Raw genomic sequence first — 26,966 nt, 5'->3', positions numbered from 1 at the left:
CTGAAAATGCCAATTACTCCATTTCCCAACTGTTTTTGCAGCAAGGGCATGAGCCTATTCCGCAGTTCTGCCAGCAGAACCTGCAGAGAAGCCTACTGAGGACTTCTGGGAAGGTTTTTCTGCTTAAAAGAGACACTCAAAGGGAAATTTCTTCCCTGTTTTTCGATGTGGTTGTGCGAGGACATGGTGCCTGGAGCCACAGCAGGCTCCTGTAAACCTGAGGAGTCACACCTGAGAATGGTGGAGCGGAGCAACGCAAAGAGCCTGGGCAAGGGGGGAATGAAGAGGTGCCAAGCATCTGGGCTCCCTACAGCATCACCGAGCTGCTGTTTCGACTAGCCCTGCATCTTGGACCTCTCTCTGGTTGTGGAGGATGATATGTGTTCTCCTTGTTTAAGCCACTTTTAAGAGGCACTCTTTACTTGCAGCTGAAAGCATCCTGACTGATAAGAGTGGTTAAACTGGTTTCTTCAGTCAGTGAGGAGGGAATTGGCTCCTGGCTTCACCACAGGAATTATACGTCCTCTTCAAAGCTGCTTCCTCCTCTGTGAGATGCAGGTAAGAAGAATGGCTACCTCTTGGGTTGTTATAGAGGCTTAAACGAGATGATGGGTGGAAAGTCCTCAGCACAGAACTTGGCACATTGTCGGTACTTAATAATGAGGAGCTGTTGTTATTATTTTAAAATTGAAGTATAGTTGGTTTACAATTTTCTGTTAGTTTCGGGTATACAGCAAAGTGATTCAGTTACATATATATGTATTCTTTTTTATTCAGATTATTTTTCATTATAGGTTATTACAAGATATTGAATATTGTTCCCTGTGTCATACAGTAAATCTTTGTTGCTTATCTATTTTGTATAGAATAGTGTGTGTCTGTTAATCCCAAACTCCTAATTTATCCTTCCCCTGACTCCCTTTCCGTTTTGGTAACCATAAGCTTGTTTTTTATGTCTGTGAATCTGTTTCTGATTTGCAAACAGATTCATTTGTATTATTTTCTATATTCCATATATAAGTGATATATAATATTTGCTTTCTCTGTCTGACTTCACTTACTGTGATATTCTCTAGGTCCATCCATGTTGCTGCAAATGGGCAATATTTCATTCTTTTTTATAACTGAGTAATATTCCATTGTATATATATACCACATCTTCTTTATCCATTCATCTGTTGATGGACATTTAAGTTGCTTCCATGTCTTGACTATTGTTAATAGTGCTGCAGTGAACATTGGGGTGCATGTATCTTTTCGAATTAGGAGTTAGGGTTTTGTGTTTTTTGCATGTATGCCCAGAAGTGGGATTGCTGGATCATATGGTAGCTCTATTTTTAATTTTTTTTTTTTTCTATTTTTAGTTTTTTAAGGAACCTTCATATTGTTCTCCATAGTGACTGTACCAATTTACATTCCCACCAACAGCGAAGGAGGGATCCCTTTTTTCCACACCCTGTCCAACATTTATTATTTACAGACGTTTAAAAATTTTTTTTTTTTAATTTATTCATTTATTTTGGCCACACCATGTGACATGCAGGATCCTAGTCCCCCGACCAGGGATTGAACCTGTGCCCCCTGCAGTGGAAGTTCAGAGTCCTAACCACTGAACCGCCAGGGAAGTCCTATTTGCAGACTTTTTGATGATAGCCATCCTGACCTGTGTAAGGTGATACCTCATTGTGGTTTTTATTTGTATTTTTCTAATAATTAGCAATGTTGAGCATCCTTTCATGTGCCTGTTGGCCATCTTTATGTCTTCTTTGGAGAAATGTCTATTTAGGTCTTCTGCCTGTCTTTTGATTGAGTTGTTTGTTTTTTGTTTTTTGTTTTTTTTTAAATTTTAATTATTATTTATTTATTTATCTTTGGCTGTGTTGGGTCTTCGTTTCTGTGCGAGGGCTTTCTCCAGTTGCGGCAAGCGGGGGCCACTCTTCATTGCGGTGCGTGGGCCTCTCACTGTCGCAGCCTCTCTTGTTGCGGAGCACAGGCTCCAGACGCGCAGGCTCAGTAGTTGTGGCTCACGGGCCTATTTGCTCCGCGGCATGTGGGATCTTCCCAGACCAGGGCTCGAACCCGTGTCCCCTGCATTGGCAGGCAGATTCTCAACCACTGCGCCACCAGGGAAGCCCGAGTTGTTTGTTTTTTTGATATTGAATTGTATGAGCTGTTTGTATATTTTGGAAATTAACCCCTTGTTGGTTGCATCATTTGCAAATATTTTCTCCCATTCCATAAGGTTGTCTTTTTGTTTTGTGGAAAAGCTTTTAAGCTTGATTAGGTCCCATTTGTTTATTTTTGCTTTTATTTCTTTTCCTTTGGGTGATTGATCTAAGAAAATATTCTACGATTTATGTCAGAGAATGTATTGCCTGTGTTCTCTTCTAAGAATTTTATGATGTCATGTCTTATATTTAAGTCTTTAAACCATTTTGAGTTTATTTTTGTATATGGCTTGAGGAAGTGTTCTAATTTCTTTGATTTACATGAGGCTGTCCAGCTTTCCCAACACCACTTGATGAAGAGACTTTTTCCCATTTTATATTCTTGCCTCCTTTGTCAAAGATTAATTGACTGTAGGTGTGTAGGTTTACTTCTGGGCTCTCTAGTCTGTTCCGTTGATCTGTATGTCTGTTTTTGTACCAATACAACACTGCTTTGATTACGGGAGCTTTGTAGTATTGTCTGAAGTCTGGGAGGGTTATGCCTCCTACTTGTTTTTTGTTTTTTTCCTCAGGATTGCTTTGGCAATTCTGGGTCTTTTATGGTTCCATATAAATTTTGGGACTATTTGTTATGGTTCCATGAAAAATGTCATGGGTAATTTGATAGGGATCACATTAAACCTTTAGTTAGTATTGCCATTTTAACAATATTAATTCTTCCCATCCAAGAGCATGGGATATCTTTCCATCTCTTTGAATCATCTTCAGTTTCCTTTAACAGTGTTTTATCTTTTAAAATATATTTTACAACTTTATTGAAGTATAATTAACATATAATAAGCAGCACATATTTAAAATGTACTATTTGATTAATTTTGATATATGAATACACCCATGAAATCATCAACCCCCAAAGTTCCTCCTCCCGCTTTGTAAAGTAATCCTCTCTATTCCCCACTCCCATCCCCAAGCAATCCTGATCTGCTTTTTCTTTAATTGAAGTATAGTTGGTTTACAGTGTTGTGTTAATTTCTGCTACACAGCAAAGTGACTCAGTTATATGGTTTATCCCAGGATATTGGATATATTTCCCTGTGCTATACAGTAGGACCTTGTTGTTAATCCATTCCGTATGTAATAGTTTGCATCTACTAACCCCAAACTCCCAGTCTATCCCTCCCCTACCTTCCTCCCCGTTGGCAACCACAAATCTGTTCTCTATGTCTGTGAGTCTGTTTCTGTTTTTTACATACGTTCATTTGTGCCATATTTTAGATTCCATATGTAAGTGATATCATGTGGTATTTGCCTTTCTCTTTCTGACTTATTTCACTTAGTATGATAATCTCTGGTTGCATCCATGTTGCTGTAAATGGTATTATTTCATTCTTTTTTATGGCTGAGTAGTATTCCATTGTATATATGTACCACATCTTCTTTATCCATTCACCTGTCAATGGACATTTAGGTTGTTTCCATGTTTTAGCTGTTGTGAACAGTGCTGCTATGAACATAGGGGTGCATGTATCTTTTTGAATTATATTTTTATCTGGGTGTATTCCCAGGAGTGGGATTGCTGGATCATATGGTAATTCTATTTTTAGTTTTCTGAGAAACCTCCATACTGTTTTCCATAGTGGCGGTACCAATTTACATTCCCACCAACACTGTAGGAGATTTCCCTTTTCTCCACACCCTCTTCAGCATTTATTTGTGGACTTTTTAATGATGGCCATTCTGATCGGTGTGAGGTGGTACCTCATTGTAGTTTTGATTTGCATTTCTCTGATAGTGATGTTGAGCATCTTTTCATGTGCCTATTGGCCATCTGTATGTCTTCTTTGGAAAAATGTCTATTTAGGTCTTCTGCTCACTTAAAAAATAATTAATTAATTAATTTTTGGCTGGGTTGACTCTTCATTGCTGTGTGTGGGCTTTCTCTAGTTGCGGCGAGTGGGGGCTACTCTTCATTGCGGTGTGCGGGCTTCTCACTGCGGTGGCTTCTCTTGTTGCTGAGCACAGGCTCTAGGCACGCAGGCTTCAGTAGTTGTGGCATGAGGGCTCAGTAGTTGTGGCTTGCCGGCTCTAGAGCGCAGGCTCAGTAGTTGCGGCGCATGGGCTTAGTTGCTCCACAGCATGTGGGATCTTCCCGGACCAGGGATCGAACCCGCGTCCCCTGCATTAGCAGGTGGATTCTTAACCGCTGCGCCACCAGGGAAGCCCTTTCTGCCCATTTTTTGATTGGGTTGTTTTGTTTTTGTTTTTGTTGAGTTGTATGAGCTGTTAGTATATTTTTGAGATTAAGCCCTTGTCAGCCACATCATTTGCAAATATTTTCTCCCATTCCATAGCTTGTCTTTTTGTTTTGTTTCTGGTTTCCTTTGCTGTGCCAAAGCTTGTAAGTTTGATTAGGTCCCATTTATTTATTTTTGTTTCTGTTTCTATTGCCTTGGGAAACAGACCTAAGAAAACATAGGTATGATTTATGTCAGAGAATGTTTTGCCTGTGCTCTCTTCTAGGAATTCTATGGTGTCATGTCTTATGTTTTAAGTCTTTAAGCCATTTTAAGTTTATTTTTGTGCATGGTGTGAGGCTGTGTTCTAACTTCATTGATTTACATGCAGCTGTCCAACTTTCCTAGTACCACTTGCTGAAGAGACTTTTTCCCATTTTATATTCTTGCCTCCTTTGTCGAAGATTAATTGACCATAGGTGTGTGGGTTTATTTCTGGGCTCTCTAGTCTGTTCCATTGATCCATATGTCTGTTTTTGTGCCAGTACCACACTGTTTCAATTACAGGAACTTTGTAGTATTGTCTAAAGTCTGGGAGGGTTATGCCTTCTGCTTTTTTTCTTCCCTCAGGATTGCTTTCACAATTATGGGTCTTATATGGTTCCATATAAATTTCAGGGTTGTTATAGTTCTGTGAAAAATGTCATGAGTAATTTGATACAGATCACATTAAATCTGTAGATTGCTTTGGACAGTATTGCCATTTTAACAATACTAATTCTTCTAATCCAAGAGCATGGCATGTCTTTCCATTTCTTTGAGTCATCTTTAATTTCCTTTATTAATGTTTTATAGTTCTCAATGTATAAGTCTTTCACCTCCTTGGTCAGGTTTATTCCTGGGTACTGTCTTTGGTGTGATTTTAAAAGATATGGGTTTTTGGTTTTTCTTTACATTCCCTTTCTGATATTTCATTATTAGTGTAAAGAAATGCAGCCCATTTCTGAGTGTTAATCTTGTATTCTGATACTTTGCTTAATTCATTTATCAGTTCTAGTAGTTTTTGTGTGGAATCTTTAGGATTTTCTATATATAATATCATATCATCTGCATATAGTGACAATTTTACCTTTTTCCTTCCAATTTGGATACATTTTATTTCTTTTTTTTGTCTGATTGCTGTTGCTAGGACTTCCAATACTGTGTCGAATAGAAGTGGTGAGAGTGGGCATCCTTATCTTGATCCAGAATTCAGCTTTTCACCATTGAGTATTATGTCGGCTGTGGGTTTGTCATAAATGGCTTTTATTATGTCAAGATATGTTCCCTCTATACCCACTTTGCTAAGAGTTTTTATCATGAATGGATGCTGAATTTTATCAAATGCTTTCTCTGCATCTATTGAGATGATCATGTGGTTTTTGTTTTTTCTTTTGTTAATGTGGTGTATCACAGTGGTTGAACCATCCTTGTGAACTTGGGATGAAACCCACTTGGTTGTGGTGTATGATCTTTTTTATGTGTTGTTGGAGTTGGTTTGCTAATATTTTGTTGAGAATTTTTGCATCTACATTCATCAAAGATATTGGCCTGTAATTTTCTTTTTTGGTGATATCTTTGTCTGGTTTTGATATCAGGGTGATGGTGGCTTCATAGGATGTCTTTGGGAGTGTTCCCTCCTCTTCAGTCTTTCGGAAGGATTTGAGAAGGATTGGTATAAGTTCTTTGTATGTTTGGTAGAATTTGCCTGTGAAGCCATCTGTTCCTGGACTTTTGTTTGTAGGGAGTTTTTTGTTTTTTTAAAATTTTATTACACATTCTATTTCACTTCTAGTGATTGGTTTGTTCAAATTATCTATTTCTTGATTCAGTTTTGGTGGACTGTATGTTTCTAGAATGTTGTCCATTTCTTCTAGGTTGTCAAATTTGTTGGCATATAATTGTTCATATTATAGTATTCTTTTATGGTTTTTTGCACTTATGTGGTATTGAGATTTCTCCTTTTTCATTTCTTATTTTGTTTATTTGGGTTCTCTTTTCTTCTTGGTGAGCCTGACCAGAGGTTTGTCAATTTTGTTTACCCTTTCAAAGAACCAGCTCTTGGTTTTATTGACTTTTTTTCTATTTTTTAAATCTCTATTTTATTTATTACCTCTCTGAGCTTTATTATGTCCTTCCTTCTGCTGACTTTAGGTTTTGTTTGTCCTTCTTTTTCTAATTCTTTTAGGAGGTAGGTTAGATTGTTTATTCGAGACTTTTCTTGTTTTTTGAGGAAGGCCTGTATCACTATGAACTTCCCTCTAAGATCTGCTCTTGCTGAATCCCATAGATTTTGTATGGCTGTGTTTTCATTGTAATTTGTCTCAAGGTATATTTTATTTTCCTTTGTGATTTCCTTGTCGACCCATTGGTTTTTTAGTAGCATGTTGTTTAGTCTCCATGTAATCTTTTTTTTTTTTTCTCATTTCTTTTCCTGTGGTTGATTTCTACTTTCATGCCGTTGTGGTCAGAGAATATGCTTGAAATAATTTCTGTACTCTTGAATTTGTTGAGGTTTGTTTTGTGCCCTAGTATGTGGTCATTCCTAGAGAATCTTCCATGTGCACTTGAAAAGAATGTGTATTCTGGGTTTTTTTGGATGTAATATCCTGAAAATATAAATTAAGTCTAACTGTTCCATTGTATCATTTAGGATCTCTGTTGCCTTATTGATTTTCTGTCTGGAAGATCTGTCCATTGATGTGAGTGAGGTGATAAAGTCTCCTACTATTATTGTATTCCCATCAATTTCTCCCTTTATGTCTGTTAGTATTTGTTTTATGTATTTGGGTGCTCCTATATTGGGTGCATATATGTTGATGAGTGTAAAATCCTCTTCTTTTATTGAGCGTTTTATCATTGTATAGTGTCCTTCTTTGTCTTCCTTTATGGCCTTTGTTTTAAAGTTTATTTTGTCTGGTATGAGTATTGCGACTCGCGCTTTCTTGTCATTTCCACTTGCCTGAAATATATTTTTCCATTCCCTCACTTTCAATCTATGTGTATCCTTTGCTGTAAAGTGAGTCTCTTGTAGGCAGCATATTGTAGGCTCTTGTTTTTTAATCCAGTCTGCCACTCTATGTCTTTTGATTGGAGCATTTAGTCCATTGACATTTAAGGTAATTATTGATAAATATGTATTTATTGCCATTTTAAACCTTGTTTTCCAGTTGATTCTATGTTTCTTCTTGTTCCTTTCTTTTTATTTTTGTGGTTTGATGATTTCTTTTATCTTATGCTTGTGTTCTCTTCTTTTTGGTTTTTGTGGATCTGCTGTATGTGTTTGATTTGTGGTTACTCTGTTTTTCAAGTATGTTAACCCTTTCCTATATCTGCTTGCTTTAGACTGATAGTCATATAGGCTCAAACACATTCTAAAAAAAAGATTTCCTCTTTTACATCTTCATGTTTATCCTTTTGCTGTTCCTGTGTTTATCATTACTTTCCAAATAGGTTTTTTTTTCTTTTTGATCTGTATACTGGCTTATTTAAGTGATTAACTTTCCAACTGTAATTTTCTCTTTCCTATGTCTTCTTGCTTCTTTTCTGTTTTGAGAAGACCTTTCAGTATTTCTTTTAGGAGAGGTTTAGTATTGCTGTATTCTTTTAGTTTTTGCTTGTCTGAGAAATTATTTATCTCTCCTATTTTATTTTTATTTTTTAAAGATTTTTTTTTAAATAAATTTATTTATTTATTTATGGGTGTGTTGGGTCTTCGTTGCTGCGTGCGGGCTTTCTCTAGTTGCGGCGAGCAGGGGCTACTCTTCGTTGCGGTGCGTGGGCTTCTCATTGCGGTGGCTTCTTTTGTTGCGGAGCACGGGCTCTAGGCGCGTGGGCTTCAGTACTTGTGGCACACAGGCTCAGTAGTTGTGGCTCGCAGGCTCTAGAGCGCAGGCTCAGTAGTTGTGGCACACGGGCTTAGTTGCTCCGCAGCATGTGGGATCTTCCCGGACCAGGGCTTGAACCCGTGTCCCCTGCATTGGCAGGTGGATTCTTAACCACTCGCCACCAGGGAAGCCCTAAAGATTTTTTTGATGTGGACCATTTTTAAAGTCTTTATTGAATTTGTTAGAGTATTGCTACTGTTTTTTGTTTCGGTTTTATGGCCACGAGGCTTGTGGGATCTTAGCTCCCTGACCAGGCATCGAACCTGCCCCCCCTGCATTGGAAGGCGAAGTCTTAACCACTGGACCCCTAGGGAAGTCTGTCTCCTTCTATTATTTTTTCTAAATTAATTAATTAATTAATTTTGGCTACGTTGGGTCCTTGTTGCTGCGCGTGGGCTTTCTCTAGTTGCGGCGAGTGGGGGCTACTCTTTGTTGCAATGTGCAGGCTTCTCACCGCGGTGGCTTCTCTTGCTGCAGAGCATGGGCTCTAGGCACGCAGGCTTCAATAGCTGTGGCACGCGGGCTCAGTACTTGTGGCACATGGGCTTAGTTGCTCCACAGCATGTGGGATCTTCCCGGACCAGGGCTCAAACGCGTGTCCCCTGCATTGGCAGGCGGATTCTTAACCACTGCGCCACCAGGGAAGTCCCTCCTCCTATTTTAAATGATAATCTTGCTGGGTAGAATATTCTAGGTTGCAGAATTTTCCCTTTCAAGACTTTGAATAATATTTTGCCACTCCCTTCTGGCCTGCATTGTTTCTGTAGAGAAATCAGCCTTATCGGGGTTCCCTTGTAATTAACTCTTTGTTTTTTTCTTGCTGCCTTTAGAATCCTCTCTTTAACTTTTGCCATTTTTATTATAATATTTCTTGGTGTAGGTCTGCTTGGGTTCATCTTGTTTGGGTCCCTCTGTGCTTCTTGTATCTGGATATCTATTTACTTCTTTAGGTTTGGGAAGTTTTCAGCCATAATTTCTTCACATACATTTTCAATCCCCTTTTCTCTTTCATCTCCTTCTGGAATCCCTATTATGTGTGGATTGGCACACTTTGGTAGTGTAGACCCATATGTCTACGCTACGATAGTGTGGTCTACACTACTATGCTAGACCCATAGGTCTCTTATATTGCTTTCTTTTTTGTTTCATTTGGCTTTCTGTCTGCTGTTCTGGTTGGGTTATTTCTATTATTCTCTCTTCCAGATCACTTTTTCTTTCTTCTCCATTATTCATTCTGCTGTACATTACCTTTAGCTCAGCTTTCATCTTGGCAAATGAATTTTCTAATTTTTCTTGGCTGCTCCTCATAGTTTTTAGTTCCTTTTTACAGTAATCTGCATTTCTGTCAATTGCCTGTCTTAATTCCTGCAGTATTTTCATTACCTCCTTTTTTTTTTAAACAAATTTTTTAAAAATTAATTAATTAATTAATTTAGTTTTGGCTGCACTGGGTCTTTGTTGCTGCACCTGGGCTTTCTCTGGTTGTGGCGAGCGGGGGCTACTCTTCGTTGTGGTGCGCAGGCTTCTCATTGCAGTGGCTTCTCTTGTTGCGGAGCATGGGTTCTAGGCGTGTGGGCTCAGTAGTTGTGGCACATGGGCTTAGTTGCTGCATGGCATGTGGGATCTTCCCAGACCAGGGCTCGAACCCATGTCCCCTGCATTGGCAGGCGGATTCTTAACCATTGCGCCACCAGGGAAGTGCCATTACCTCCTTTTTGAATTCGGTGTCTATTAGATTGACGAGGTCTGTTTCATTGTTTCTTCCTTCGGGGAAATCTCTTGGTCTTTTAACTGGGAGTGGTTTCTCTGCTTCTTCATTTTACTTATATTTCTCTTACTCTGTGAGTTTAGGAGAAACAGTTATCTATTATAGTCTTAGAGGGCTATTTATATGTGGGAGCGTCCCTGTGTAGCTTGTGTGGGTTTAATAATTTTTTGGCATGAGGGCTGCTTTCATTTGGATGCTTGCCATCGCTTTCCTCAGTGTGTGCTGGCCATTATCCCCTTGATAGGGGGTGTGTAGGTACGTGGTCTATATGTGCTCCCAGGAAGGCGGAGGCAGTGATTGGCACCTGGTTGTGGGACTCTCATCGGCAGTGGCCAAAAAGCACTCCCAGGAAGTTTGGTGCAGCGATTGGCGCCTGCTCATAGGACTCTCGGCGGCAGCAGTGGCCCATGCCCACCTTTGGAGCCTGAGATGGCAGTGGTGCCTCCTGCCTGCCCCCAGAGCTCATGTAGGTGGTGCCCTGTTGCCTGAGAGTGTGTGTGCAGAGAAGAAAGCTCCTATGGTGTTCCTGCCCCTCTCCTTGCCTGCCCCCCAACAATGGTGCCTTGCCTTTCTGGCGGGCCCAGGCTTTTTCCTGTACACCCTCTGTTATGGTGTACAACATCCCAGCCCTTTCAGGGGGCTCCTCCTTGCAGCCAGTCCCAGCCTTCTCCCCAGGTCTGATGTCCGAAGCCCAAGCCTCAGCACCCAAACCCCTCCCGCACCAGCAGACCAGCATCTCAAGCTGGGGAGTGCAGGGCGGTGGCACTGACTGTCTGTGCATGTCTCTCTCTGCTTTGCCCTCTGTATACTGGTTGCTGCACTCTCCTCCGAGGCTCCGAAGCTCCACCCTGTCCCTGCTGATCTCCCCACCAGCGAGGGGACTTCCCAGCATGCCAAGACCTTTACTCTTTCACAGCTCCCTCCCAGTGGCACAGGTCCCATCCATATTCCTTTCTCTCTCTCTCTCTCTCTTTTTTTTTTTTTTGTCCTATCCAGTTACATGGAGATTTTTTTGCCCCTTTGGAAGTCTGAGGTCTTCTGACAGCATTCAGTAGATGTTCTGTGAGAATTGTTCCACATTTATTTTTGACGTATTTATGGGAGGAGGGGAGCTCCATGTCCTATTCCTTAGATCTTGATCCGATCTCCTAACAAAGTTTTATAGTTCTTAGGGTCTAGGTCTTTTATCTCTTTGGCTAGGTTTTTTCCTAGGTTTTTTTTTTTTTTGAAGCGATTTTAAACAGGATTTTTTTTTACTCTCTTTTTCTATTTTATTGTTAGTGAAAAGAAATGCAACAGATTTCTGTTAATCTTGTATCCTGCTACTTTGCTGAATTCATTTATTCTAATACTTTTTGTGTGGAGGGTTTTCTATATAGAGTATCATATCATTTGCATATAATGACAGTTCTACCTTTTCCCTTCCAATCTGTATACCTTTTATTTCTTTTTCTTGTCTGATTGCTGTCGCTAGGAATTCCAATACTATGTTGAATAGAAGTGGTGAGAGTGGGCATCCTGTCTTGATCCAGAATTTAGCAGGAAGGCTTTCAGCTTTTCACCATTGAGTATTATGTTGGCTGTGGGTTTGTCATAAATAGCTTTTATTATGTTGAGATAAGTTCCCTCTGTACCCACTCTGGTTATTTATTTATTTATTTATTTATTAAAAATTTTTATTTATTTATTTATGGCTTTGTTGGGTCTTCGTTTCTGTGCGAGGGCTTTCTCCAGTTGCGGCGAGCGGGGGCCACTCTTCATCGCGATGCGCGGGCCTCTCACCGTTGCGGCCTCTCTTGCTGCGGAGCACAGGCTCCAGATGCGCAGGCTCAGTAATTGTGGCTCACGGGCCTAGTCGCTCCGCGGCATGTGGGATCCTCCCAGACCAGGGCTCGAACCCGTGTCCCCTGCATTGGCAGGCAGACTCTCAACCACTGCGCCACCAGGGAAGCCCTATTTATTTTTTTATCATGAATGGATGCTGAATTTTGTCAAATGCTTTTTCTGCATCTTTTGAGATGATCATGTGGTTTTTGTCTTTTCTTTTGTTAATGTGGTGTATCACATTGATTGATTTGCATATGTTGAACCATCCTTGTGACCCTGAATGAATTCAACTTGATCATGGTGTGTGATCCTTTTCATATATTGTTGGATTAGGTTTGTTAATGCTTTGTTGAGGATTTCCACATCTATATTCATCAAAAATATTGGTCTGTAATTTTTGTATAGTGTCCTTGGTTTTGGTATCAAGGTGATGGTGGCTTCATAGAATTACTTGGGGAGTGTTCCCTCCTCTTCAGTCTTCTGAAATATTTTGAGAAGGCTAGGTATAACTTCTTTGATGTTTGTAGATGATTGTAGAATTCCCCAGTGAAGCCATCCAGCCCTGGACTTTTCTTTGTAGGAAATTTTTAAATTATAGGTACTATTCCACTTTTAGTGATCAGTCTCTTCAAATTATCTGTTTCTTCTTCACTCAGTTTTGGAAGGCTGTATGTTTCTGGAAACTTGTCCATTTCTTTTGGTTGTCCAATTTGTTGGCATATAACTGTCATAGCATTTTCTTAAAATTTTTTCCTGCAGTATGGGTTGTTATTTCTCCTCTTTCATTTCTTATTTTGCTTATTTGGGTCCTCTTTATCTTCTTCTTGGTGAGCCTGGCTAGAGATTTGTCAATTTTGTTTATCCTTTCAAAAAACCAGCTCTTGGGACTTACCTGGTGGTGCAGTGGTTGGGAATCCGCCTGCTAATGCAGGGGACGCGGGTTTGAGCCCTGGCCTGGGGGGATCCTTCATGCCGCAGAGCAACTGGGCCCATGTGCCACAACTGCTGAGCCTGTGCTCTGGAGCCCGTGAGCCACAACTACTGAGCCCGTGTGCTGCAGCTGCTGAAGCCTGTGCGCCTAGAGCCTGTGCTCTGCAAGCCCCTGCTTGCCGCAACTAGAGAGAGCCCATGTGCAACAATGAAGACCCAACGCAGCCAATAAATTAATAAATAAATAAATTAAAAACAAAAACAAAAACAAAAACAAAACCAGCTCTTGGTTTATTGATCTTTTCTATTTTTTTGATCTCTATTTTATTTATTTCCTCTCTGATATTTTTTATTTCCTTTCTTCTGCTGAATTTGGATTTTGTTTGTTCTTCTTTTTCTAAATCTTTTAGGCGGTAGGTTAGGTTGTTTATTTAAGGTTTTTCTTGTTTCTTAGGGAAGACCTGTATTGCTATGAACTTCGCTCTTAGAACTGCTTTTGCTACATCCCATAGATTGTGTATGGTTGTTTTTTCATTATCATTTCTCGTGAGGTATTTTCTGGTTTCCTCTTTGATTTCATCATTGACTCATTGGTTTTTTTAGTAGCATATTGTTTAGTCTCCATGTGATAGTTTTTTTCCATTTTCCTTTCTGTGGTTGATTTCTAGTTTCATACTGTGGTCAGAAAAGATGCTTGAAATAATTTCTATCCTATTAAATTGTTGTGGCTTGTTTTGTGTCTTAGTATGTGGTCTATCCTAGAGACTGTTCCATGCATTCTTCAGAAGAATGTGCATTCTGGTTTTTTTTTTTTTTTGGATGTAGTGTCCTATAGATATCAATTAAATCCAGCTGGTGTTGTGTCATTTAGTATCTCTGTTGCCATATTGATTTTCTGCCTGGAAGATCTGTCCATTGATCTTGTTAAAGTCTCCTACTATTATTGTATTCCTGTCAGCTTCTCCCTTTATATCTCTTAGTATTTGTTTTGTATATTTAGGTGCTCCTATATTAGGTGCATATATTTTAACGAGTGTAATGTCCTCCTCCTGTATTGATCCCTTTATCATTATATAATGTCCTTCTTTGTCTTTCGTTATGGACTTTGTTTTCAAGTTTATTTTGTCTGATATGAGTATTACTACCCCAGCTTTCTTCTCATTTCGTTTGTGAAATATCTTTTCTATCCCATCACTTTCAATCTGTGTACGTCTTCTGCCCTAAAGTGAGTCTCTTGTGGGCAGCATATTGTAGGTTATTGTTTTTTTTATCCAATCTGCCACTGTATTTTTTTTTTTTTAAAGGAATTCCTTTATTTTTATTATTTATTTATTTATTTATTTATTTTTGGCTGTGTTGGGTCTTCGTTTCTGTGCAAGGGCTTTCTCTAGTTGTGGCAAGCGGGGGCCACTCTTCATCGCGGTGCGCGGGCCTCTCACTATCGCGGCCTCTCTTGTTGCGGAGCACGAGCTCCAGATGCGCAGGCTCAGCAGTTGTGGCTCATGGGCCCAGTTGCTCCTTGGCATGTGGGATCCTCCCAGACCAGGGCTCGAACCCGTTTCCCCTGCATTAGCAGGCAGATTCTCAACCACCGCGCCACCAGGGAAGCCCGCACTGTATGTTTTTTGATTGGAGCATTTAGTCCATTGACATTTAAAGTAATTGTTTTATTTATTTTTTAACATCTTTATTGGAGTATAATTGCTTTACAATGGTATATTAGTTTCTGCTTTATAACAAAGTGAATCAGCTATACATATACATATATCCCCATATCTCCTCCCTCTTGCGTCTCCCTCCCACCCTCCCTATCCCACCCCTCTAAGTGGTCACAAAGCACTGAGCTGATCTCCCTGTGCTATGTGGCTGCTTCCCACTAGCTATCTATTTTACATTTGGTAGTGTATATATATCCATGCCACTCTCTCACTTCGTCCCAGCTTACCTTTCCCCCTCCCTGTGTCCTCAAGTCCATTCTCTACGTCTGCATCTTTATTCGTGTCCTGCCCCTAGGTTCTTCATAACCATTTTTTTTTATTCCATATGTATGTGTTAGCGTATGGTATTTGTTTTTCTCTTTCTGACTTACTTCACTCTGTATGACAGACTCTAGGTCCATCCACCTCACTACAAATAACTCAATTTCGTTTCTTTTGATGGCTGAGTAATATTCCATTGTATATATGTGCCACATCTTCTTTTTTTTTTTTTAAAAACATCTTTATTGAAGTATAATTGCTTTACAATGGTGTGTTAGTTTCTGCTTTATAACAAAGTGAATCAGTTATACATATACTTATGTTCCCATATCTCTTCCCTCTTGCATCTCCCTCCCTCCCACCCTCCCCATCCCACCCCTCTAGGTGGTCACAAAGCACCGAGCTGATCTCCCTGTGCTATGCAGCTGCTTCCCACTAGCTATCTATTTTACATTTGGTAGTGTATATATGTCCATGACACTCTCTCACCCTGTCACATCTCACCCCTCCCCCTCCCCATATCCTCAAGTCCATTCTCTAGTAGGTCTGTGTCTTTATTCCCATCTTGCCACTAGGTTCTTCATGGCCTTTTTTTTTTTTTCCTTAGATTCCATATATATGTGTTAGCATGCTGTATTTCTTTTTCTCTTTCTGACTTACTTCACTCTGTATGACAGACTCTAACTCCATCCACCTCATTACAAATACCTCCATTTCATTTCTTTTTACGGCTGAGTAATATTCCATTGTATATATGTGCCACATCTTCTTTATCCATTCATCTGTCGATGGACATTTAGGTTGCTTCCATGTCCTGGCTATTGTAAATAGAGCTGCAATGAACATTTTGGTACATGACTCTTTTTGAACTATGGTTTTCTCAGGGTATATGCCCAGTAGTGGGATTGCTGGGTTGTATGGTAGTTCTATTTGTAGTTTTTTAAGGAACCTCCATACTGTTCTCCATAGTAGCTGTATCAATTTACATTCCCACCAACAGTGCAAGAGGGTTCCCTTTTCTCCACATCCTCTCCAGCATATATTGTTTGTAGATTTTTTGATGATGGCCATTCTGACTGGTGTGAGGTGATACCTCACTGTAGTTTTGATTTGCATTTCTCTAATGACTAGTGATGTTGAGCATTCTTTCATGTGTTTGTTGGCAATCTGTATGTCTTCTTTGGAGAAATGTCTCTTTAGGTCTTCTGCCCATTTTTGGATTGGGTTGTTTGTTTTTTTGATATTGAGCTGCATGAGCTGCTTGTAAATTTTGGAGATCAATCCTTTGTCAGTTGCTTCATTTGCAAATATTTTCTCCCATTCTGAGGGTTGTCTTTTTGTCTTGTTTATGGTTTCCTTTTCTGGGTAAAAGCTTTGAAGTTTCATTAGGTCCCATTTGTTTATTTTTGCTTTTATTTCTATTTCTCTAGGAGGTGGATCAGAAAGGATCTTGCTGTGATTTATGTCATAGAGTGTTCTGCCTATGTTTTCCTCTAAGAGTTTTATAGTGTCTGGCCTTACATTTAGGTCTTTAATCCATTTTGAGTTTATTTTTGTGTATGGTGTTAGGGAGTGTTCTACTTTCATTCTTTTACATGTAGCTGTCCAGTTTTCCCAGCACCACTTATTGAAGGGGCTGTTTTTTCTCCATTATATATTCTTGCCTCCTTTATCAAAAATAAGGTGACCATATGTGCGTGGGTTTATCTCTGGGCTTTCTATCCTGTTCCCTTGATCTATGTTTCTGTTTTTGTGCCAGTACCATACTGTCTTGATTACTGTAGCTTTGTAGTATAGTCTGAAGTCAGGGAGCCTGATTCCTCCAGCTGCGTTTTTCTTTCTCAAGATTGCTTTGGCTATTCGGGGTCTTCTGTGTTTCCATACAAATTGTGAAATTTTTTGTTCTAGTTCTGTGAAAAATGCCAGTGGTAGTTTGATAGGGATTGCATTGAATCTGTAGATTACTTTGGGTAGTATAATCCATTTCACAATGTTGATTTTTCCAATCCAAGAACATGGTATATCTCTCCATCTGTTTGTATCATCTTTAATTTCTTTCATCAGTGTCTTATAGTTTTCTGCATACAGGTCTTTTGTCTCCTTAGGTAGGTTTATTCCTAGGTATTTTATTCTTTGTGTTGCAGTGGTAAATGGGAGTGTTTCCTTAATTTCTCTTTCAGATTTTTCATCATTAGTGTATAGGAATTCAAGAGATTTCTGTGCATTAATTTTGTATCCTGCTACTTTACCAAATTCATTGATTAGCTCTAGGAGTTTTCTGGTAGTGTCTTTAGGATTCTCTATGTATAGTATCATGTCATCTGCAAACAGTGACAGCTTTACTTCTTCTTTTCTGACTTGGATTCCTTTTATTTCTTTTTGTTCTCTGATTGCTGTGGCTAAAACTTCCAAAACTATGTTGAATATTAGTGGTGAGAGTGAGCAACCTTGTCTTGTTCCTGATCTTAGTGGAAACAGTTTCAGTTTTTCACCATTGAGAATGGTGTTGGCTGTGGGTTTGTCATATATGGCCTTTATTATGTTGAGGTAAGTTCGCTCTATGCCTACTTTCTGGAGGGTTTTTATCATAAATGGGTGTTGAATTTTGTCAAAAGCTTTCTCTGCATCTATTGAGATGATCATATGGTTTTTATCCTTCAATTTGTTAATATGGTGTATCACATTGATTGATTTGCGTATATTGAAGAATCCTTGCATTCCTGGGATAAGGCCCACTTGATCATGGTGTATGATCCTTTTAATATGCTGTTGGATTCTGTTCACTAGTACTTTGTTGAGGATTTTTGCCTCTATGTTCATCAGTGATATTGGCCTGTAGTTTTCTTTCTTTGTGACATCTTTGTCTAGTTTTGGTATCAGGGTGATGGTAGCCTCGTAGAATGAGTTTGGGAGTGTTCCTCCCTCTGCTATATTTTGGAAGAGTTTGAGAAGGATAGGTGTTGGCTCTTCTCTAAATGTTTGATAGAATTCGCCTGTGAAGCCATCTGGTCCTGGGCATTTGTTTGTTGGAAGATTTTTAATCAGTCTCAATTTCAGTGCTTGTGATTGGTCTGTTTATATTTTCTATTTCTTCCGGTTTCAGTCTCGGAAGGTTGTGCTTTTCTAAGAATGTGTCCATTTCTTCCAGGTTGTCCATTTTATTGGCATATAGTTGCTTGTAGTAATCTCTCATGATCCTTTGTATTTCTGCAATGTCAGTTGTTACTTCTTTTTCATTTCTAATTCTGTTGATTTGAGTCTTCTCCCTTTTTTTCTTGATGAGTCTGGCTAATGGTTTATCAATTTTGTTTATCTTCTCAAAGAACCAGCTTTTAGTTTTATTGATCTTTGCTATTGTTTCCTTCATTTCTTTTTCATTTATTTCTGATCTGATCTTTATGATTTCTTTCCTTCTGCTAACCTTGGGGTTTTTTTGTCTTCTTTCTCTATTTGCTTTAGGTGTAAGGTTAGGTTGTTTATTTGAGTTGTTTCTTGTTTCTTGAGGTAGGATTGTAGTGGTATAAACTTCCATCTTAGAACTTCTTTTGCTGCATCGCATAGGTTTTGGGTCGTCGTGTTTTCATTGTCATTTGTCTCTAGGTATTTTTTGATTTCCTCCTTGATTTCTTCAGTGATCTCTTGGTTATTAAGTAGTGTATTGTTTAGCCTCCATGTGTTTGTATTTTTTACAGATTTTTTCCTGTAATTGATATCTAGTCTGATAGCGTTGTGGTCAGAAAAGATACTTGATACGATTTGAATATTCTTAAATTTACCAAGGCTTGATTTGTGACCCAAGATATGATCTATCCTGGAGAATGTTCCATGAGCACTTGAGAAGAAAGTGTATTCTGTTGTTTTTGGATGGAATGTCCTATAAATATCAATTAAGTCCATCTTGTTTAATGTATCATTTAAAGCTTGTGTTTCCTTGTTTATTTTCATTTTGGATGATCTGTCCATTGGTGAAAGTGGGGTGTGAAGTCCCCTACTATGATTGTGTTACTGTCGATCACCCCTTTTATGGCTGTTAGCATTTGCCTTATGTGTTGAGGTGCTCCTATGTTGGGTGCATAAATATTTATAGTTGTTAGATCTTCTTCTTGGATTGATCCCTTGATCATTATGTAGTGTCCTTCTTCGTCTCTTGTAATATTCTTTATTTTAAAGTCTATTTTGTCTGATATGAGAATTTAAAGTAATTATTGATAAGTTTGTGTTTACTGCCATTTTAAACCTTGTTTTCCAGTTGATTTGGTAATTCTTTGTTCCTTTCTCCTTTTTTGTTTTTCCTTTTGTGGTTTGATGGTTTTCTTTTGTATTATGCTTGAGTTCCTTTTGTTTTGGTTTTTGTGAATCTATTGTATGTTTTGGACTTGTGGTTACTCTGGTTTTCAAGTATGTTAACCCATACCTATATCTACTTGCTTTAGACTAATAGTCATATAAGTTCAAACACATTCTAAAAGTTCTACCTCGGACTTCCCTTGTGGCGCAGCGGTTAAGAATCTGCCTGCCAATGCAGGGGACAGGGGATTGATCCCTGGTCTGGGAAGATCCCACATGCTGTGGAGCAACTAAGCCCATGCACCACAACTACTGAGCCTGCACTCTAGAGCCCGCGAGCCACAGCTACTGAGCCTCCATGCCACAAATACTTTCCGATCTTTTGTTGTTAGTGTATATAGGAGTGCAAGAGATTTCTGTGTATTAATTTTGTATCCTGCAACTTGACTGAATTCATTGATGAGCTACTCTAGTAGTTTTCTGGTGGCATCTTTAGGGTTTTCTATGTATAGTATCATGTCATCTGGAAACAGTGATAGTTTTACTTCTTTTCCAATTTGATTTCATTTTATTTCTTTTTCTTCTCTGATTGCTGTGACTAGGACTTCCAAAACCATGTTGAATAAAAGTGGCAAGAGTGGACATCCTTGTCTTGTTCCTGATCTTAGAGGAAATGCTTTTGGTTTTTCACTGTTGAGGATGATGTTAGCTGTGGGTTTATCATATATGGTCTTTATTATGGTGAGGTAGGTTCCCTCTGTGACCACTTTCTGGAGAGTTTTTAATCATAAATGGGTGTTGAATTTTGTCAAAAGCTTTTTCTGCATCTTTTGAGATGATCATATATTTTTAAAAATATTTATTTATTTATTTTATTCATTTTTGGCTGCATCAGGTCTTAGTTGCGGCACGTGGGATCTTCATTGCAGCATGCGAGATCTTTCGTTGCCACGCATGGGCTCTTCATTGAGGCGCTTGGGCTTCTCTCTAGTTGTGGCGTGTGATTTTTCTGTTCTCTAGTTGTGGCGCATGGGTTCTAGAGCACGTGGCTCTGCAGTTTGTGGCACGCAGGCTCTCTAGTTGAGGCGCACAAGCTCAGTAGTTGTGGCGTGCAGGCTTAGTTGCCCTGCGGCATGTGGGATCCTAGTTCCCCACCCAGGGATCGAACCCTTGTGCCCTGCATCATAAGGTGGATTCTTTACCAGTGGACCAGCAGGGAAGTCCCCAATATGGGTTTTTTAAAAAATATTTATTTATTTATTTATTTATTTTTGGGGGCTGCGTCAGGTCTTAGTTGCGGCACACAGGATCTTCATTGTAGCATGTGGGATCTTTCGTTGCGGTGTGCGGGCTTCTCTCTAGTTGTGGCACGTGGGCGCTAGAGTGCGTGGGCTCAGTAGTTGCAGCATGTCGGCTCTCTAGTTGTGGCGCTTGGGCTCTAGAGTGTGCAGGCTTAGTTGCCCTGAAGCATGTGGGATCTTAGTTCCCCAACCAGGGATCAAACCCGTGTCCCCTGCATTGGAAGGCAGATTCTTAACCACTGGACCACCAGGGAAGTCCTGATCATATGGTTTTAAATTCTTCAGTTTGTTAATGTGGTGATCACACTGATTGATTTGCATATATTGAAGAATCTTTGCATGCCTGGGACATATCCCAGTTGATCATGGTGTATGATCCTTTTAACGTGTTGTTGGATTCGGTTTGCTAGTATTGTATTAAGGATTTTTGCGTCTATGTTCATCAGTGATATTGGCCTGTGATTTTCTTTTTTTGTAGTATCTTTGTCTTATTCATTGATTTTAGCTTGGTTTTTATCTTGGTAATTCAGTTGTCTAGTTTTTTTTTTTTTTATAAATTAATTAATTAATTTATTTATGGCTGTGTTGGGTCTTCGTTTCTGTGCGAGGGCTTTCTCTAGTTGCAGCGAGTGGGGGCCACTCTTCATTGCGGTGCGTGGGCCTCTCACTATCGCGGCCTCTCCTGTTGCGGAGCACAGGCTCCAGACATGCAGGCTCAGTAGTCGTGGCTCACGGGCCTAGTTGCTCCGCGGCATGTGGGATCTTCCCAGACCAGGGCTCGAACCCGTGTCCCCTGCATTGGCAGGCAGATTCTCAACCACTGCACCACCAGGGAAGCCCCAGTTGTCTAGTTTTGATTGGTTCCTCTTCATAGTTTCTAGTTCCTTTTTACAGTGATCTGCATTTCTGTCGATAATCTTTCTTAATTCCTTTAGCATTTTTATTACCTCCTTTTTGAACTTGGTGTCTAGCAGACTAGAGAGGTCTGTTTTACTGTTTGTTCTTTCAGGGGATTTCTGTTGCTCTTTCAGTTGGAGTAGCTCCTCTCTTTTTCATTTTACTTAAATTTCTCTGTATGAATTTAGGAGAAACACTTATCTACTGTGGTCTTGAAGGGCTGTTTTTTGTTTTTTGTTTTCGGTTTTTTGGCCACACTCTGTGGCATGTGGAATCCTAGTTCCCCAACCAGGGATTGAACCCACACCCCCTGCAGTGGAAGCACAGAGTCTTAACCACTGGACTGCCAGGGAAGTCCCATTGAAGGGCTGTTTTTAATGTATGAGTGTCCCTGTGTAGACTGTGTGAATCCAGTATTTTTGGTATGGATGACGGCCATGTCTTTCCTCAGAGTGGAAATTATCCCCTTGATGGGGGTGTGATTGGTGTTGTGGTAACCAGAGTCTGCACTGGAAGTTGGGCGGGACCTCCTCTTTCCCCTGTGGCTGTCACAGCCCTGTCAGGGGTGGGGTCTGCTCCCCAGTTGTTGAAGTAGAAGCCCTGAGGGTTGGGTTTAGTAAGGCTGCATTGCCCTTAAGTGTGTGCTCTGTCCCCAAGGAGGTGAGTGCTGAAGCAAGTGAGGCCTGTGTGGTCACAGAGAACCTCTGCGCCACCTGTGCAGGCATCCCCGCTTTTGCCCAGAAGCAGCCCAAGGTTATGTCCCTTTCTCCGCAGTGTTTGTCCGAGACCTAGTGTCAGGCAGGCATTGGGGGCCGGGGCACTGTGGCTGCAGGAATCAAGGTGGTTGTGCTGCCACTTGGCACCTGGGGTGCCTCTATAATAGGGCTCTCCCAGGGCTTGTCTGCCCCAGATATGACTCCAAGCTGTGGTGTGAAGTAGGCAGGACTGGAGTGTTCCTGCTGGGAAAGGAACCACTGCATACTCCTCCCAAGGGGCTGTCGCAGGGGATGTGTGATTCTGTGATGGCTGTGCCACCTGGTGTACGCACCAACATGGTCCATTGATGCTGGACCCGTTCTTGAACCCGCCCCCGCTATGGGAGCCCTGATAATTGGCTCTGACGTCAGCCCCACTCCTGTCATGTGTGGACTCACAAAGTCCACCACCACTGGAGCTGCGTCCTTCCGTGAGCACGCTGACAGTGGGGCTCTTATGGTAGACCCATGCCCTGCCCTGTGCACGCTGATGTTGGGGCTCCTATGGTGGACTGTGCCCCTGTGGCGTGCGGTAACAGTGGTGGCCCAGACCACACTCCAGGCCCTTCTGGTTATCTCTGCACAGCTAGATTGAGTCCTCTCCCAGGGTCCCTCTCCTGAAGGCCGAGTTTCAGTGCCTAGCTGTTGTGCCTACTAGCAGGCCCGCCTTGATCGCATTTTGGGTTGAGATGTGTGACGACGTGGCAGCCGTCAAGTGCTGGTCTCTCTCTGCCCTGATTGTTAGCAGGCCAGCACACACACTTCTCATGAGCAGAGACCAGGCCCCTTCAGCTCCCTATCTGCCCCGGCGGACCTCCCAGCTGGCAAAGGGGTTCCCAGGGCGAGCAAACCTCTCTTCTTTCATAACTCCCTCCCAGGGGTGCTGGTCCCTTCCTGATGCCTTTTTTTTCTTTTTGTCCTACCTGGTTACATGGGGATCTTACTTGCAGCTTTGGTTGTATAAGAGATCTTCTGCTAGTTTTCAGTCGACTTTCTGTGAGAATTGTTCCACATTTAGATGTATTTTTGATGTGTGTGTGGGGGGAGGTGAGTTCCATGTCCTTCTACTCTTGATCTCCCTCCTCTTGTGTTTGTCAAATAACTGCAACACTGAATCAGATGAGGTCAAATGCAGAGGCTGGGTGGTTTACTGACCGTGAGTACTCTGACACTCAGCATGCTTCCCCACCTCCAGGTTCACTACCTCTTGGAAGTCGCCAGCTCACCTGGGTCTTATTATTATTCTCTGATCATAAAACCTTATTTGTTACTGGAACATGCTCTTCCATCCTGCAGGACCCTGTGTTCTGCAGGAAACAATTTGGGTAATGCTTACCTGGTCAAACTTTATTACAGAAGGAGAAACTGAGGCCAAGGGAGGGATGCTCTCTGACACTTTTATTTTGAAAAATGTGCATGGTTCTGTCTCTCCCCACATCACTCATCTCCACTCACACTAGAAACAACAGAAGGACACGAGTCTGGGTTGAAATTATGTGCATTTATGGGAAAAAAAAATCCAACAATAACAAAAGCCCTTCAATCTCGCCAAGTTCTCAACCAGTGATAATGAGGCAGTTTCAATGATTGTGTCTGGCTGGGGACATTTCCAAAGGGGTCAGGACAGTTGAAAGACATTGGCCAAAAAGAAAAGACGCAGAGAGGGCTGACATTTTAAGTGAGAGCATATTAGACCTCCCTTATGGCCCCTCATCCTATCACCCTTTCAAGTTACAGTCTCCTCCCAGTTTACAAAGATCCTTCCTGAACTTTGCTCAAATGCAGTCTCTTCCAGAAAGCTTTCCTTGGTCTGCACCAGCTGCATATGCCTTCTTAGTAATGTCACATTTTCTCATGCTGTCTCCTATCACTTTCTGCCTCACATCCATCATGTTTGAGTACCTGCCTTACGGTACCCATTGTTAGTAGGCATGCCCCTGAGGTCGGGCCCAATGCTGCTCATCCCAGTATTTCCGTCTCCCTCCCCCATTTAGTGCTCAGTATACAGCAGGTGCTCAGTATACAGCAGGTGCTCAGTGAGGGTTTGTTGAGTTGAAGTCAGTTCTACATTTGCCACCACACATAACCTCTTGAGAGTGATAACTGTCATCTCCACTTCTTCATCCTTCCTCCATGACCTCAGTGGTCTGACTCCAGCCATCTCCAGGAAGGAACAGACCCCACCAGACATCACCAACTCGTGGTTGCAGGTTTGGGGTGGGGAGAAGGTTAAGCTTTCACCCCTGTTCCAGAAGCCAAGGAGGCAGGAAAGGCAGCCACTGGGGAAATCAGTATGACCATGAGTGGTGTTGGCCAGTGCTCCATTTTGGAATCTCATAAGTAGTCATTCTTCAAAAGTTTCCCCCATGAACCATGGCCAACTTTGCAATGCAAGCTGAGGACTGGTGGGGGTCTGGTTGGGTTGCTCTGCCAGCCCAGGGACCAGAAGACATAGGCCAGGAAACTTTCTATAGGACATGGCCTATATTACCTTTGGCAGGGGTGTTAGAGGTTGTCTGTCTAGTTGTTCGGTTGGAGCTGTGGTGGGAACATTAGCCCTGTGGTGAGTTGTCAGGCACATAGATTGTAGTAAGGCTGAAAAATACAGGCTGCAATAATGGGCCTCTCCTCCAAAGGGGGAAGGGTCAGGAGGTTCTGGGAGCAATGAGGGAGGGTCCCAAGAGGTCCTGCAGCTCCAATGCTAACGGGTGCCCTGCTCTGTCTCCTGCTTCCAGCTCCTGCTCCCTCCCTCTGGGTCTCCACATAGGGGCCAGGAAGGGGGCCATTGGAAGTAATAGTGCAGGGAAGGGAAGTGCTTTTTCTTTTCCTACCATGAGGCGTAGATTTGGATTAGAGAGAGGTGAGGATCAAGGATAGAAGGAGGATTGAAGAGGAGAGGAGAGGCCAAGGCCCTATCCACTTGTTTACTTCTGTAACGAGTAGACATGAAACCCACATTTCTAGCTGCATCACCCCCAGACAGCATTGAGGTCCTAGCGGGGGTGATGAGAAAATTCTTCAGGGCTTTCAAAGGTGCTCAGTGACTTGGGGAGAATGCTGTGGATCCTCCCATGAGAGGGCCCCTCTGGGGCCAATAAGGTGTGAAAACTGCAGCATCCTCCCTGGAGACTGGGGAAAAGAGCCGAGAAGCAGAGAGAAGAGAGACTCCTTCAGGCACCTCCTTTAGCAAAGAGAGTTGGACCTTAGGGGACTCAAGTCAGGAGAGATGTTTCAGTATAAAAAGGCTTCCCAGTAAAAGGATGGGAGTCCCCACGAATCCCTTCCCAAATCCCATTGCACTTAGAAAAGAGAAAGGAAGGAGCATAAAAATATCTTGAAGATGTGGGCTTGCCTGACGATACAGAAAAGCAAGTCTCATGGCAGGCAGTGTGTCCCATTACACAAGAGAGGATTATACCGAGCTTCAGTATAGAGATTTTACATATATCTTTATATAAATGCATATATATTTATAGAGCTTCTGCCTAGAACAGCCGGGCTTGCTTCTTCAGTTCATTCCTCTTCCAGAGGGCCAGCCGGTCAAACTCGGAGATGGTCATGCCGAAGACTTGGTAGAACTCTTCCTGGGACAGGTGGCGCTGCAAGGAGGTGGGAGGAGACAGAGGGAACAGCTTGAGGATGTGAGGTGCGGGCTGGGGGCAGGTGGAGGCAGGAGTGGTTCCTGTACGTTTCCTCTGGGTACACTGTGCCTGGCACAGTTGTCTGACCCATGGAAGGTGTATGATGAATGTCTGTTGAATGGATCAGTGTGTGAGTGGATGTTTCCTGGGAGGGACCTCTGTAGCTGGTCTGGCTGGAGAGGCCTCCCCCGCCCAGGACTCAGGTGGGACTTCTGCTTCACCTAAGTGCCTCTCGATGCATCCCAGTTGACCTCCCCTTTCTGTAATCCCTGCTCCATGCATTGTGTCCAGGAGTGTGTATGGATTAATGTTATCGCCCTTTGCTTTGGAAGAAAAAGGAGGCATGCCCAAGATTTTAGGGCTTATTTCCTCTTACTAATTAGTTTACAAATGATCTGGAAGGTTGTTCCTTAGGCCAGTCGATGAAAAAAAGTTACTGTCCAGATTTCTCCACCCCCGCCTCCCTGAAATGTCCTTTCATCTCTTTCTTATTTGAAAACAAGTATGCCATATAATGAAACTTTGTTCTGCATGCCTTGGCAGGTTTTTTAACCCCTTTCTGCCTGCCCTCTCTCCTGCCCCTTCCCATCAGCCTTGAAAGTTGATACATTATCCTAAGCTTTTAGAGTTAGAAATATATGGCACTTAAAATGTGGCAAAATGTGAAAAATTGGTACATTTAGGTGAAGGGTAGATGGATACTAATTTTACAATTCTTGCAACTTTTCTGGAGGTCTGAAATTTTATTTTTCAAAATAAAATTTACAATTATGTTTAAAGATAGAAATAGATGGCATATATCCTGTCTGTAAACTTCCTGCATTCACTTGCTGTCGGTAGCAATTATATTAGCTAATTGAGTATTGAAGGAGATTGAATGAGAATCCTGTATACAGCCAAGTAACAATTAGACAATTCTCTGGCCTATTGTCCCTACGAATTAATGTTTTCGCCACATTTCCAGAACTTTAGGTAAAAGTAACTTTGATACTTTTGTTAGATATCATTGGCTGCTGATTACTCTGAGTTGATTTTTTAGTACTTAATATTTAACACTACCACCAATTCCTTGTATTGCATTTATATCATGCTCAGTAGTTCATAAATGTACATTCACCCTCATTTTTCTCCTTTAATTCTTCTGACCTGATTTTCTTCTGAAAACCAGGAATTATTTCTACCCAACTGAAAGATGAGAAAAGCAAAAGTCAGAGAATTAAAATGACTTGCCCAAGAGGGAGGGAGGGGAGGAG

At 41.4% G+C, this 26,966-nt stretch overlaps 1 protein-coding gene and 1 long non-coding RNA gene across 5 annotated transcripts in view; one reads left to right on the top strand and one right to left on the bottom strand.

Annotated features, from left to right (window-relative positions):
* The window catches only part of LOC103002870 (uncharacterized), a 134,064-nt gene that overhangs the window by 84,704 nt on the left and 22,394 nt on the right, over window positions 1-26,966 (top strand). For all 3 annotated transcript variants that reach the window (XR_451583.2, XR_009007072.1, XR_009007073.1), the window contains exon 12: window positions 429-558. This is a non-coding gene — a long non-coding RNA (uncharacterized LOC103002870). The remainder of the gene's footprint in view (window positions 1-428; window positions 559-26,966) is intronic.
* ABLIM3 (actin binding LIM protein family member 3) overlaps window positions 23,553-26,966 on the bottom strand; it is a 154,259-nt gene continuing 150,845 nt past the window's right edge. For both annotated transcript variants that reach the window (XR_009007071.1, XM_007188691.2), the window contains one exon: window positions 23,553-25,671. Coding sequence is in view for 1 of the 2 variants with exons in the window: in XM_007188691.2 (XP_007188753.1) it covers window positions 25,558-25,671 (114 nt within the window). In the remaining variant the exon portion in view is untranslated. The remainder of the gene's footprint in view (window positions 25,672-26,966) is intronic.

This window comes from Balaenoptera acutorostrata, chromosome 2, assembly GCF_949987535.1.
Source record: "Balaenoptera acutorostrata chromosome 2, mBalAcu1.1, whole genome shotgun sequence".
Taxonomy (NCBI): domain Eukaryota; kingdom Metazoa; phylum Chordata; class Mammalia; order Artiodactyla; family Balaenopteridae; genus Balaenoptera; species Balaenoptera acutorostrata.
The sequence above is the reverse complement of the archived record's forward strand: the minus strand, read 5'-3'. Positions and strand labels throughout refer to the sequence as shown.